This window comes from Ochotona curzoniae, unplaced genomic scaffold (assembly GCF_017591425.1).
Source record: "Ochotona curzoniae isolate NIBS_2020 unplaced genomic scaffold, NIBS_Ocur_1.0 scaffold_4701, whole genome shotgun sequence".
NCBI lineage: Eukaryota > Metazoa > Chordata > Mammalia > Lagomorpha > Ochotonidae > Ochotona > Ochotona curzoniae.
In genome coordinates, this window is record NW_024467122.1 from 82668049 (window position 1) to 82683266 (window position 15218).

General features: G+C 49.0%; 1 protein-coding gene across 3 annotated transcripts in view; it reads right to left on the minus strand.

Annotated features, from left to right (window-relative positions):
• NEO1 (neogenin 1) overlaps nt 1-15218 on the minus strand; it is a 115415-nt gene that overhangs the window by 14323 nt on the left and 85874 nt on the right. For 2 of the 3 annotated variants that reach the window (XM_040969309.1, XM_040969307.1), the window contains exons 15-22: nt 14736-14831; nt 12483-12706; nt 12244-12382; nt 9603-9710; nt 8237-8431; nt 7571-7603; nt 4889-4957; nt 2752-2899 (exon numbers count right to left, since the gene is read on the minus strand). In XM_040969309.1, coding sequence (XP_040825243.1) covers nt 2752-2899; nt 4889-4957; nt 7571-7603; nt 8237-8431; nt 9603-9710; nt 12244-12382; nt 12483-12706; nt 14736-14831 — 1012 coding nt within the window. The remainder of the gene's footprint in view (nt 1-2751; nt 2900-4888; nt 4958-7570; nt 7604-8236; nt 8432-9602; nt 9711-12243; nt 12383-12482; nt 12707-14735; nt 14832-15218) is intronic. The other variant, XM_040969308.1, reaches the window with a different exon arrangement.

Below are 15218 nucleotides of genomic sequence, written 5' to 3' on the forward strand. Positions count from 1 at the left end.
GGGGCTCAGATGCTCCAGCATGAGGGGATGGGCATCTGTGTCACTGCCCCTTCACAGTGATCTGAACAGAGCTACCCAAATTTGTACCACCTGTAGACTGAAATGTGGAGTAGAGAGGTTCTTCCCAACTCATCTTCCTAAAGGCTCAGCACTTCATTTTAAAAATCTATTTTGAATTTGAAAAGCTTTCTAAACACTAAGGAAATTCTGTTACTTTGGTTTTTCGATTCTTTTTTTAAAAAAAAAATTATTTATTTTTATTGAAAAGGCAGACATACAGAGAGGAGGAGAGACAGAGAGGAAGATCTTCTGTCTGATGGTTCACTTCCCAAGTGGCTGCAATGGCTGGAGCTGAGCCAATCCGAAGCCAGGAGCCAGGGTCTCCCACACAGGTGCAGGGTCCCAAGGCTTTGGGCTGTCCTCGACTGCTTTCCCAGGCCACAAGCAGGGAGCTGGATGGGAAGCAGGGCTGCTCAGGATTAGAACCGGTAGCCATATGGGATCCTGGCGCGTACAAGGCAAGGACTTTAACCACGATGCTATCATGCCAGGCCCTCAATTCTTTTTAAAAATTAAAATATTGAGAGATTTCTAAAACCAGATAGAGAGTTAAATTCACCAAGATGGACAAATGTGAAATGGCAAGCAAACAAGCTGGCCAGAGAAGTTCTAGAGCAGAAAAACCGTAGTCCTTGAGGTTTTTCAGAGAAATTTTCAGCACTGAAAAGCAAATCGGGAGTGTCAGATGACATGAAACAATCCCCTTTATCAAGAAACCAAAAAGCTCTTATTGATACAACAGAGAGATCCAAGCAGGGAGTGCCTGGTCTACTCCTAACTTCTCCAGCACTTGCTAATGCAAATGGCAGGCAGTAGAGGATGGTCAAGGGCTTGGGCTTCTGTCACTCATGCGGCTAACACAGGGCTGGGGCAGGCATTTGGGGAGTGAATTCGTGGATGAAGATTTCTGTCTCTCCCTCTCACTCAGCTGCTCTGCCATCCAAATCAACCTATCTAATAAACGGAAGAAATATTTCAACCATAACATAACACAAGAAAATAAGAAGTCATTTCAAGCAGCAATTAGAGTCTCTTACATCTGCCCTGTACACTGACAATAAATCCATCACTAGCCAACACATGGTATCCTTGCTTGGTGTGGACCAAAGTTTGAATGGACCGTAAAGCTCAAAGATGTGAATTTCTCTCCTCAACTTTTTTTTTTTTTTTTTTTTTGATATTTTAGCTCAAGTTGCCTTTACTAGTCACATCGTGTTTCTGCTTTTAGGAGTAACTTGGAAATCTCCCTCTTCATTATGTTTTGCTGGTCAGGACAGATATAAGCTCTGACCTGGGTCTGCAGGTCAAATGAGATCTGTGAGCCGAATGAGACTCAAGGTCAGGGACTCTCTCACACTTGGCAGTGGGAAGCATTGCACCAAACACAGGCGCATATCAGAAAGGACTTGCTATCTGTTCTTGCAGCACTTGAGCCACAAACTTTGATATTCCAGGAGACTTCAGCCATTTGATCTCTTTGGAAGACTGTTATACTGATAATCTTTCTTGTTCAATAACATGATCCCACCCCTACTTGGGACCACTTCCTTAAAATTATATTCAAATTTTGGGCCCATTATGATGGTTTAATGGCTAAACCCTCATCTTGCATCCTCTAGAATTCCATATGAGTGCCAGTTCATGTCCTGGCTGCTCCACTTCCCATCTAGCTCCCTGCTTGTGGCCAGGGAAAGCAGTCGAGGACGGCCTAAAACCTTGGGACCTTGTAACCTGTGTGGGAGACCCAGAGGAGGCTCCTAGTTCCTGGCTTCAGATTGGCTCAGCTCTGGCCATTGCAGCCATTTGGAGAGTGAACCAGCGGATAGAAGATCTTTCTCTCTGTCCTTCTCTCTGGAAATCTTATCTACCTTTCCAGTAAAAATAAAGCTTAAAAAATACATACATACTTAATTTTTTACTTCATTTACTTGGGGGCGGGAAGAGAGAGAGAGACAGAGACAGAGAGACACTCCATTCCCTGGTTGACTCCCCAGATGCCTATAACAGCAAGGGTTGAGCCAAGGCTAAATCCAGGAGCTGGAAACTCAGTCCAGGTCTCTCACATGGGTGGCAAAAACCCAAATATTACACACAATATTTGTTGTCTCCTAGGATGCACACCAGCAGGAAGCTGGGACTGGGAGTGGAGGGAGATTGGAATCTGGGCACTCTGTACCCTCAGGTTCACAGTGGCACAGGGGCCACCTCAGCCATGGACCTGTCAGGCTCACAATGGCACCGGGACCACTTCTGCCTGGTACATGTCAGGCTCACGGTGGCATAGGGGCCTCCTCTGCTCTCCTAGCTGCAAATCTTCTCTGCCTGGCTCTTTGAGTTGCGGACGAGCTATGTGAACCCCACCTACCGCATCAGTGTGACAGCGGGTGCTGGCAAAAGCTCCGTTTCTCTTGCTGCCATCAGTTTCTGCTTTCTATCACCTCAGTCCTCTGACCATACCCTTCTCCTTGTCCCTACAGACCTCTGGGTGAGGATGCAAGGCCTTGACCACCTCTGCCTCGCTTCCCCAACCTCTAGCTTTGACCTGGTACGAGGTCCCTTTGGAACTGTTTCTGAGGGAGCCAGGCCCACAGAGAGGCCACTGACGACACATAAAACTGCTTCTCACGTCCTGCACGCTTCAGCTCTGTGCCACTGCTAAGATGGAAGTCACACAGACACCCGAGTCCTTACTTCTTCTGGTGAGAGGTGGTTCTCCGGGTGCAGAAGACGGCAATGATGACGACGGCCACGATGGTGATGACGCCCACGGAGACGATGAGCACCAGCAGCACGTTGCTGTCCAGTGGGGACGTGGGGCTCCCGTGAGGGCTGTTGCTGCCTGCACGGGGAGAACGGGACACAGTGAGCATGGAGAACAGATAGAGTGGCAGCAGGAGGGTCTGCCAAGAGCAGGGCCTCTGTGTCGCTCCTCCCTGGGCCTGGTCTTAGCATGACAGTACAGGCAGCAGACTAGAGCTGAGTCTGTCCTGAGTGTGTGCTTGGGGACGAGGGTGGGTGAGGTGCCTAATGGCCAGGGATGACCAAAGAATGTCAGATGTGGACAAAGGGCTCTGCCCCATTGGCGCCCACGTGACTCAGAACCATTATTAAAATGTACATTCATGAAGCGAGGCATGGTTTTCCGCAATATGCGGGTGTCTGAGATTATATATAGAAAAGAATCACTTGAGAAATACAATCTGTTCTCATGAATACATAGAGGTAATTGCCTCACTCAGCTGCAAGGCAGAGGAGGCCTGACCACGTGTGCTAACTTGCAGGAGCTCACTAAGTGGTACTTGGGACCAACCACCTCTCTAGGTGCGATGGGTGCAGTGGTGGATAGCAAAGATGTGCATGCTGGGGGCGGAACAAACAATAAAGGCATAGATTATTAACTAATGAGTTGAGAAGTTGAGATACAGTTTTTTTTTTTTTTAAATCAGGGACTTATGCTCTCCTCATCATTTACTTCTCATTATTTAAGTCACACATGTTGCTAACATAAAACATGGTAAACTCTGCCACAAACATGTGGTGTCTTTCCTAAATGCCCACTGCAGCTATACGACATGGTGGTGACTTGAACTGTGTGACCAGCTGGCACTGGGGAGGTGGCTCCTGTCAGGAAGGCTGGGCTGGGTGTCTATGTTCCTGAAAGACTCAAATGACTCCCACACATGGGCCAGCTGAGCCAAATCATGTTCACTGCAGCAGCCCGTGGCCTGGGGTTGGATCAGCTGTCCTCCAACGCTGACGCACCCATCTTACAGGCTACCCTGTGCTGAAGCTGGAGCTGATTTAGAAGGGTTTAAGGGCTTACTCTTCTTTGGTTCAATTGCTTTTCTCTCTAGTTCTGAGAACAAGGTTTGCAGCAAGAAACCTCAGCTGCACACAGTAACCTTCGCTAAAATCAGAGCTGGTCCTGGTGTCCCGTTTCAGGACAGTTGAGCAGTCATCAGCGGTGCTGAACCAGGGGTGCAGGGAACGTGGCACACCAGGCACCGCTTGCTGTAGAGGGTGGCAAGTTTTTACACAACTGTCCTAGATTCTTGACACTGGAGCTGGACAAAAGCTTCCTTCTCAGGCTATCGAGGTCACCATGGCCAGGCTCGTTCTCAGCTTTCCACAGGCACTCCTTCCAAGCTTCGTGCTCTCAGCCTCCCACTCATTCTTCATTGAGGAGAAGTTGCCCTGTCACTCATGGTGACACTCACTCACTCAGCACTGGTCTCAATTTGTCACAGATTGGCTCTGTTCCACCTTTGTGGCTCCCCTCCTTTCTGTCTCTGGGACACGAGCATCCAATGTGACTTTGTGCAGAATAAAGCCTACCAATGACGGTGTCCTTAGAGAAGGTGGGGTCCTTACCAGTCTGGAAGAAGCCAACTCTTACGATGGCTAGGACACTGGAAAGAATGTCCTAGAATCTCCAAACTGAAAAAACAAAATGTTGAGCAGTGCTGGGAGACCCTGAAGATTCCCAAGTATTTTCCTGGCTTGTTTCGTGCGATGGTGAATGCCACTTGGTTTATTTTTGAAAACAAAACGCTAACTCTTTTCTGGAGGCAGTAGGGGACAAGAATCATGATCTGCAGGGAGCTAACCTCATCTTAGCCTAGGTATATTTGGGGAAACCAGTTTTATTTACGGAGCCTTAATGAATGGGTTCCTGGAAACTCAGCAAATGTGCCAGAAAACACTTAATGGTAGATGTACTGAACAAAAGGAAACAGGTCAACATGCTGGCAGACATCACACACACAGGTTTCAGCCAAACTGTCTCACATCCCCAGGAGGACAAAAAAAGCCAAGAGAAGGCCTTTACCGCTCATTGGAGGTTTGTAGTCGGATCCCAGGTCCGGCAGCCGGCTTCCTTTTCCTGCAGACCCTGAGGCTGAAGCAGAGGACAACAGGTGAGCAGTGTACTGCCAGCTCCGTGCATTCTTCACCTGAAAGCACGCACAGTCTACTCTGCCTTTGAGAAAATGGAGCAGTACACAAGGGACGGGAAGCGAGGGAGGCATACCTTCTGCGCAGTGAGGGATCTGAAGGGCTGATGGCTTGCACCATGGCTCTGCCACTTAGCTGTTCTGGGGTGACAACACAGCCCAGGAAGCCTGAAGGCCTGCTAGGAGACTGTGGGGCAGAAGTCGCTTTGCTGGAGAAAGGGTTTAAGGGCACCAGGCAGGTGAATGTCTGCACTCAGGAATGGCTCCCTTCCAAGGAACCCAGCCTGGCTGCTCTGGCCTGCAGGTGCCACCCACCATGCTCCAGGTGCCTCTGCAATAGGGAGTTGCTCTGAGTGGAGGTGCAACCCAGGCTCTTGGTACCTGCTCAGCCAGCAAACAGCCAAAGGGGGAAACGGGCCTCCCTCCGGTGGTTCCCAGAGCGCACCGTCGCCCACTCTGCTGAGTAGGCCTGCTGATCTTGTTCAGTCTTAGGGTCACCCTGAAGCAGCCCTCAATACTTGCCAACATTTGTTGTTTTTGGTTGTTTTTTATTTTATTTGTTTCGAGTTGGGACAGAGTGACTATAGGTATGCTCACTCATACGCTGTTCACTTCCTGCATGACTGCAGAGGCTGAGGCTGTGCTGAGACTGAAGCCGGGAGAAACTCAGCAGGCCACAGATCTTTTGCCTGGGTAGTGGAGGGCAGGCACTGAATTATTACCACTGCCTCCCAGGGCGTGCACGAGCAGGAATTGGAACTCAAGGACTAGAGGGAGGTATCGAACCCAGGCACTTGAGACGTGAGACCTGGGCATCTGAATCGTGAGGACAAACACCTGCTCTTCCATTCTGCTCTTGAACTTTTCCACATTTATACAAAGAACTTCTTGGATGAAGCAAATACAAGGAACTCTTTCCCAACAAAGTAAACATATCCCAAGCCTGGCACCCAGAAAGCAGTACAGTATTTGTCTTGAAAAGACGCCTGAAAGAATTGCAATGTAAAAACTGCCCAGCATGATTAGCCTGCAGTGTTTGAACTGCAGGTGAGGACCGGCTCCAGCACCTACGTCCATCTGTCCAAGGGCAAGGGACTTAAGCAATCCTTTGGGGCTCAGTTTCCCTGGTCAAACAGGGATAATAATTGCATCTTCCTCATGAAACTGTTGTGGGTCTTACATGGAAACAATAGCATAGCATGTCTTGAATACTGCCTTATGCACAGGCAGTGTCCAGCGCACATGATGGTGAGTATCCAGGGGTGAATACCCACCCCCACCCTGGACAGAGGAAAAGAGCATGATGTATCCTGCAGGGTCCCTTCTGGAAGTTATGTCAGAGAGTCCAACCTTTCCACTGACCACACTGGAGCCAATGCCTCTCCCCAGGGACTTAGCTAAAGTTGACTTCTCACTGGCATTTCAGTGTGATGAGGTCCAGCGGCCAAGATGGAAGCACTTGTGAGGCTCTTGGCATTGAAGGGTGTGGTGCTATCAGACAATCTACACTTGAGTCAATCTACTCACGGGAGTGTACTGTGTGAACAAGTCATAGAGAACACACACTGTACACGGGCTGCTTTGCATTCCTGTATTATAAACTGTAAGCACCAAACCCCAAGGAGGGACCTCATACCAGCAATCCTAACCAGCAACTCAAACCTTGGGGTTTACCCAAGAGTGATACTTGCTGGTGAGAGAACGGTGAGCACACTCAGGTTCTGTGACACACCAATGGAGTGCTGGGATATTCATACATGTACATTTGTAATGACTCACTGAATACAAACTCAACAGCTCAAGTTCTGACTTCTTGCCCTCGGACAACACCCCAAGGTGCTGCATTCCCAACACTGTCTGAATCCATGAGAGCAAGCGTCATATCTATTCCTGGTGTTCCTTCTCGGTGAACACCAGCTTCATGAAGGAAAGCTGCCCTGACTGTAGTTGCCCCAGGGAACAGGTCACGCACGGATGGAGGGCTTCAAGATCGGTGACACCGAGTTCCATGCTGCCCAAAATTCCATTTTAAATAATTTTTATACTCTTTTATAACAACCTAGTATATGGATATTGAAGGGAAGAAATGGAAAATGAGCTGCTCTGAATTAAGCTTCTGGTGATAAAAACACCAAAAATTACATTGGTTCCAGATAGCCATGGGAAGTCACACAGCGTAGACAGATGCAGGGCAGGTTTGTAGAGGGAGAGGAAGATGGGGAGTTCACATGGTCTGATTACAACTCTTCATCCAGGGACAGTAAGAAGACTGCCCTCGTCTCTACTCAACGTGTACCACTGTCACAGGACGTGAGGACAACCCGACCCTCATCAACGCTGCTTCCCGCAGGCTGCAGGCTCCCAAGGAACTCACCGGCTTTCCTCATACCCCAAGTGCCACAAAAATGGACCTGACTCCATTTTGGGCCAACAAATACATGGGGTTTTTTAAAAACATGGCATTGTTTTCACGAATAATTAAAAAAAAAAAAGGCATAAAAAGCTAAGACTAGGTCACAAAAGAGAGAAAAGGAAAGAGAGGCCGTCTACTCATTTACCTTGGTCATTGGGCATTTTATCAGAGGAGTCCGCTAACAGGCCAAGCACAGGGAAGAAAAAACAAGAGCAAGGATCACAAGCTTGAAGGTGGGACAGCAGAATATTCAAAGGAAAAAAATTTAAACCCCCAACACTTTCAAACAAACCAACTCTTGCTTTTAATGCTAACAGAAAAGAAATTAGGGTTTCTGTGTTTCCAGAGTTTCAGCTCCCAACTGAATTTTACTGGCCTAAGGTCGCTTGGTGAATTAAAATTTTATCTTCATTTTTTTTTTTTTTCATCTGGAGTTTTTCAACCTCTTTCTTTCTACAGATGTACACACATCGGTCTTCTGGGTCAAGAACCTGCATGTGTCGAGAGGGGGACACCCATCACCGTAGTGTGCTGGTCACCCTGCATGGCAGCCAGGACAGCCACATCTGGCTGACCGCTGTGGTTCATCTGCTGCATGTGGCCGATAGCCAAAGGACCCTTTTGTAGGACACGGCCAGGCTGCAACCTGGGGAGTGCTGGCGGTCAGCAGTGGGTAGGGTCCATCTGCACGTGGTGGCTCACATGTTCCTCTGAGGGACTTGCATGTCTTCCATGGTTTCTGTTTGCAGAGCTGACCTGTATCAGAGCAGCCCTTACTGGAGACTTGGAAGAGCCACAGCCTGGGTGTTACCTTTGGGTGTCCTGAACTGGACGGCTTCAGACATGGGTCCCATGCCCTTGGAGTTGCGGGCCTGGATCTTGAAGTAGTACGGTGTGTCTAGAGTCAGCTCCTGGATCTGGTGAGTCAGCCTGTTTCCCACGACAGGTTCAATGACCCAGTCGTGTATCTCGGCATTCACATCCGTGCTGTAATAGATGATGTAACCTGTATAGAAGAGTGAACAGGACAACACCTCATTTCTGGTTTTCTTCTTGCAATGAGTGAGTCTGAGTGTGTCTAACACGTCATTTACATATCGCAGCAGGATGCTGGAATCAGGTACCCTCTAGGGTCTAAGATTACATAAGTGTAAATTACTGGTTTTGAAAATCAACAATGGCCACCCTGCTGTGCTAGCACTCACCAAAGTGAGTTCCCAGGACAGCAGCAGCAGGGCAGGCTCCTCAGACTTGGGTGGGGGATGCCCTGACATTCTCATCAGGGGGCAATCCCTCCCCTCCGCAGAGGCAGGAAGCCCACCTCCTGAGCATGTCATTCCACCACCGGTTCTGAAAGGTAAGGCTTCTGGAGTCTAGCCCAGACCACATGACCTGTGATTATTTTACAGGAGGAGGCCCATGTCTATGGAAAGGGGTTCTCACAGAAGCTCAAAGCAGGACACTGCTAGGGAACTCGTCACTTCCTGAAGCCACCCCATCCACACAGAGGGACTCCAACACGGAGGGGAGCTGGGCTCCGAGAATGGCCCGGCTGTGATGTGCCAGGCAGGCCAGTGTCTTCTTCACTGTGGGAGGTCCTCTTTAGTCCCAGGAAAAATCCCAGCTCCCTCCAGGGGCTTTGGCCATTTCCCACCTTTTACTTTTCTGATAAGGACATGGGGACATGGAATCCTAAAGCAGGGGACCAAGGAATTAAAAATCTAATGTGGTTTTTGAAAACTTTTGAAGAATCACTAGATTTAGGGTCAAACAGTAGAATCCATGTGTGTACTTGTTGCCTATTAGGCTGAAGAAGACAGCATAGGGATATGACCCCAGGGCTGGTCATTTGGGCCAAGAAAGAATGTTTTGCCTAGGGAAAATAAACTCATCTGTCAAGTCCCATGGGAGCCAAAGCTGTCTGGTGCATCCCATTGGCATCAGCCCCACAGGTGGTACAAGCTGGAACCACCAGCAGGCGGCTGTGCTCATGCCTGCTGTGGGCAAAGGGCACACATCCCTGCTCCAATCCTGATGCCGGTCGCAACCCACACTGCTTGCAGAATGACTGAGTCGGCCTTCAGTTCCCACAGCTCCCAACAGTACCATGCTCTCCTGGAATGCTTCTGCCGGGTGGGAACAGGGCACTGAGCGACATCCATACCAGGATCTCTCACCTGTAATTTTGCCGTTGGCCTCAGAAGGAGGCTGCCAGTTCACAATTATGGTTCTAGGTTTTCCCTCCTTACTCACGACTGTCACGTCCTTCGGTGGGGAAGTAGGAACTACAAAACAACAACACTTTCAGCAATCCCTGTCCACTGCCACTCAATTCACCATTTCCTCACCCTTTCCATCTGCAAGCTACAACAAAGGGGTAGAAGAGGAAGCCTCTTGCCTCAGAGGACTCAGGTGGTTTAAAATCAGCTCCCTGATTTTGTATCAAGCATGTGTTCACACATGCTTAACACAAAGTCAAAAAAAAAATCACTCTAAGGACACAGACTGGTGGTTGGGCTGGGCGTCAGGGCATGTGGTTAGGCAGGCCTGGTACCGACGGTGCCTCCTTGGCTGAGGGGCAGCAACCACTACCCTGATCACACACCAGGACACAAGAACTAGGGGGCATGATCTGGCTAGAACACTTCCAAGTGCAAAGTAGTAGTTTTTCCTCCCATTTATGGTTGGCTCTCTCAGCCAAATAGGACTTATTATCATCATCATCATTATTATTATTATTTTAAAGACTTATTTATTTATTGGAAAGTCAGATATACAGAGAGGAGGAGAGACAGAGAGGAAGATCTTCTGTCTGATGATTCACTCCCCAAGTGAGCACAATGGCCGATGCTATGCCAATCCAAAGCCAGGATCCAGGAACTTCTTCCGGGTATCCCACACGGGTGCAGGGTCCCAAGGCCTTGGGCCGTCCTCGACTGCTTTCCCAGGCCACAAGCAGGGAGTTGGATGGGAAGTGGAGCTGCTGGGATTAAAACCGGTGCCCATATGGGATCCCAGTGCATTCAAGGTGAGGACTTTAGCCACTAGGCCACGTCACCGGGCCCTGACTCTTATTTTTTAAAATGTATTTTTATTGGAAAGTCACGATATTCAGAGACAAGGAGACAGAGAAAAAGAGCTTCCGTCCACTGACTCACTCCCCCAAGTGGCCACAATGGGTGGAGCTGTGCTTATCTGAAGCCAGGAACCTGGAGCCTCTTGTGGGTCTCCCACATGGGTGCAGGGTCCCAAGGCTTCAGGCCGTCCTCAACTGCTTTCCCAGGCAACAAGCAGGGAGCTGGATGGGAAACGGGCCACTGGGACATGAACTGACGCCCATATGTGATCCTGGTGCATGCAAGGCAAGGACTTTAGCTGCTAGGCTACATGCGCCAGGCCCATTATCATTATTTTTTTTTAGAGGCTTACTTTTGAAAGGAAGAGTAACAGGATGGTTGGGGGAGAGAGGGAAGGAGGGAGGGAGGGAGAGAGAATCTTTCATCCCATGATTAGTTTACTTCCTAAATGCCTGCAATAGACAGGGTTGATCCTGGAATCTCATTTGGGTCTTTCCTGTGGGTGGCAGGGATTCAGGGATTCAGGGATTCAGGTCAGGCACCTGCTGCCTTCCAGGTGTGTAGGTTGAGGATGCTGAACTGGAAGTGGAGGAGCTGGGACTTGAATCAGACACTCTGAAACAGCATGTGTGTGTTCTAAGTAGTTTAAGGTGTCCCAACAACCCCCTGAAAACCAAAACATACTGCCAAGTATTGACGCTATCACTGTAAAGTAAAGCTTGGTCGTATGACAGAAAACCCAATGAGATCAGAACAGTGGTGCGCTTCTGGTGATTTCCACGTTAAGGCTGAGAGGATCAAGTACATTCTCAAAATGTCCCTGTTCTGCTCAACACTGCAAGGAAGCCTCACCAAACGCAAACATCCTAATAGGAAATACAACCTCATGTGTCAGCTAATGGGCTAGGAGGAAAGCAAGAGTCATTCTTAAAATACCAGCAAGAAAAGCACATTCAAGTCTGTTCAACTTCTCGTGCGGGAGAGTGCAGAGTTCCACGTCTTCGTTACTCATACACAAGACAGGGAAACAGGAGGCAAGGCTACACAGAGATTGCCCAAGCGAGGAATGTCCCAGAGGAGGCAGAAGGATGGGTTTAGAAGTAGGCACACAGCCATGGGGCTATGCAACCCTAGTAGCTGCTCTCGTTTTAATTTCCCTCTCATGTCTACTCACAAATAGAAATCCCAGATGTCAGTGGAAGAGCTGAAAAGTCACTTGCTGTTTCTTAGGGAAGCTGCAAGGTAGCTCTAGCAGGTATGGAAGTGACAACTGTTTGGTCGCCGACAGTCACTTCATCACTGTCTCAGTGGACCAGCAGTCTGGCTTCATGTTAATCCCTTACACATGCCTGAGCCAACAGCTTACTCTGCGCTCTCTCAGCTGCTCACAGAACTCTACGGAGCACGAAAGGCAGGGATTATTCCCCTTGGTTAGAGAGGAAAAAGCTGAGATCAGAGTGGGTGGGAGATCTGCTCACGGCCACACAGTGGGTACCTCTGGCTGACCTGGGGCTGCACTCAAGACTCCTTCTGCTTGTGTTTGTGAACAGGGACTGAAACAACAGCAGCCACCACAGCGCTCCCAAGGCAGTGGCTCATGCTGTCCTGTAATCACACCCATTTTCACGCACACACTCAGGTCCTCCCTTGGTCATGTGACTTGGAATGCACCACCACACTTGCAGCCTGCCCTGCCTTTCTGATCTTGTGAGGAAGAGGAGCCATGATCGGGAACACTTACCCAACTCAAAAGTGGTTCCGTGGGCTGTCATACTCCACGTACTTGACCTTCGACCTTTGGTCACCATCACAGAGAATTCATAGAGAGTATTTGGCTTTAAACCAGTTACCAAGTAACTCAGGGTTGTTGCATTTGCATTCTGGAGGGGAAAAAAAAACAACGACCCCATGAAATCCAGGGATTTAAGATGAGAGGGCATTGGTGATTCACTTTCTTCACCAGAAGGGATGCGTAAGTACCTTATACTTGGTGTTGGCTGGGATGTTGGTTTTCCACCGGATCGTGTAGTAGCGGGAGTCTGTGATCTTCTGGTGTTTGGGCAGCGAGTTGTCGGCCCAGGTGACCCTGATGGTGTCGTGACTCAGGATGGAAGCCTGAACTCCCACGGGTGGCATCATGGGGGTGGGATCTGGCACTGGGGTGTATGGAGCATTAATAACAAATAAATCAACCTCAGAAGTGTCTGGGTAGAGGGGAATTTAAAAAAGGAAGTGGCATTTTAATGAAAACAAACGTAAAAGGGAAATGCAGGGGTAATATAATGGAATGAAAGGTGAGAAATGGAGAAAAAGAGAGAAAATCCAGAGTTAATTGATAAACATTGTTCACATGAAAGCGAATTTCCACTTGTGCTCTCTCAGGGAAAATTTCCAGGAAAACACTGAGAGGAGAGTAATTAGTCACATTCTCCATCTACCGTGCCATACGGAAGTGTGATAATCCAGTGATTATACGGGATTACTCACACTTGAACTCTCCTAAAAAGAACTTAAAGATCCTACCTCCTCTCCCCAAAGGATCATGGAAAGACAAAAGTTGCTTCTACATTAAGGCTGTCATTTCTGAAAAAGCATAGAAAGCTCCTGGTCTGTCGTGGGACTTCGGCAAGTGTGGCTCAAGTTCTGGGAGCCCACCTGTTAGTGCCCACCACTGAAGGCTTAGGATCTCTCTCTTACGGCTGAGTCCCAACCTGGTACCAGGGGTAAGAGGGCTTCCTATCTGTGTGTCCTGGGTCTCAGGCTAACAGAAGGAAGTGCTGGGCACTACCCATTCTCAAGCCAGGTGAGCTGCTGCCCATGAAGGATGGGACTCACCTGGACAGGACGAGTGGCACAGGTTTCCTGAACTCAGGTACTTCTCTGACACTGGCCCATAGGGTCACAATGAGCACAGAAGCACCAAGGGTCAGTGGCCCGGGGCAGCATAGCTAGGTGTCCCTAGGCCTTCCAAAGTGCACAGAGGCTGACTAAATTCAGGCTTTACCACATGGTGACAGGCACTAGTCCTTCTAACTTGTAACCTGAAACGGTACAGGTTTTGTTCATGGAGAACTGTCAAGCTCAAGTGATAGTCTCTGTGTACTTCCTGCTCAGCGAGGACAAGAAATGAAAGAAGCGCCCCAGGCTCGAATCCATGGCTTTGTTCCAAGGCTGTCGGAACACCTGCCGATCGGCTACAGAAAACACACCGTTGGGGCAGAAATCACTGGAATAATGGGGAAACATTTTTCTGTAAGGATCAGCTCTTGGGCAAGATGGCGGGGTTCCACGACTTAGGAACATTTTTTTTTTTTTTTTGGAACATTCCTAACAGCAGGCTATTTTTAAGGTGGATGAAAGAAAATCACTTCAAATTGCTTTTCCTCCTATTACAAGCTAATTTAAGAAGGTAGCAGACTACTTATTTAAATATTCTCTTTTTGACCTTGTTTCTTTTTTTTTTTTCTTTCTGGAATACTAATGCTGTTTCTAAACAAATTCTGAGCACACAGGAGCAGCAGACAGAACCCCCGGGACGAGGCGGCAGCACAGGTCTGAGCAGAAGCTTCCAGGCAGTGGAACAGAGTTATCTTAGACACAGCCTCACCACATCTACACTGCCATACCAAGCACCTGGAAGACTGCGCATCCAGATTTCCGGGACACAAACGGAAGGCGGTGGCTCTGATCTGCCCTGAGTCTCCTAGCACTCTCTGCAGAACTTTACACTGTGATATTATTTATTTCCACAAACTTTCTGCGATCAGAACCAGCTATTTCATAGACGTCTAGGAACGTCACATTAAACGTGTGTTAACTGTAAAACTGTTTTCACAGGTCTCAGGTTAAGTGTGTCACTGATCAGACAGATAGCACATCTGCTCCACGCTGCTCCAACCGTTCCCTCTGCATCCACTCATTAACATGGCCCGGGACACACGCAGGGCCTTGCGTATTCTGATTGACTTTGGTGATAACGCACATGGCTCGGAAGATAGGAGGTTACTACCGATCCTCTCCCAAGTACCCTTTCTAGATCCTAACACACACTGAAAACCTATGCGCCTGCCAACGCACAATGGCTCCCGAGATGGGATCAGCATCTTCCAAATGGCAAAGCAGGACCTTTCCCTGATGCTGGCCCACTTTCCCACTGCTGGCCCGCAGCCTTGACCTCCACGGACATGGCCTTCTGCTGCCAGGCAGAGGGCAGTGACAGAGAGACTGCTGTACCTGTGTGGGGCCTGGTCACGGCGCTCTCATACAGAGGGATGCCTTCGCCCACGTGGTTAAAGGCTTTCAGCGTAATCACGTAGTGGGAGTTGGGATCTGGCGGAGAGAGAAAACACAAAAACACTTTCAGAACTTGAATATTGTGGAATTTTCTACATTTGGGGGGTGACTACGCATCATCTTAGCTGCAGAGGAATTTAAGAGAAACGTTTAAAATCCTATAGGTAGGGTTGCCCTGGGGAGTGGGAAGATGAGGCAAGGAGACTGGCTGAGCATGGGCCCTTCCTGGCCTCCGCGGGGTTTGGTGGCACTCAGGGCACAGTGCAGGGCATGACTGAGAGGGAGGGGTCCCTCCTGTGCTGGAGGCAAACCAACCCTCTCCCTTCTAAAGGAGGCAAGTGGAGGGAAGGAAGCTGCTGACTCAGGAAGTGCTGAGTGTCCATAAACTCACGGGGCCTCCCAACCCAGCAGTGCCTGACCTTC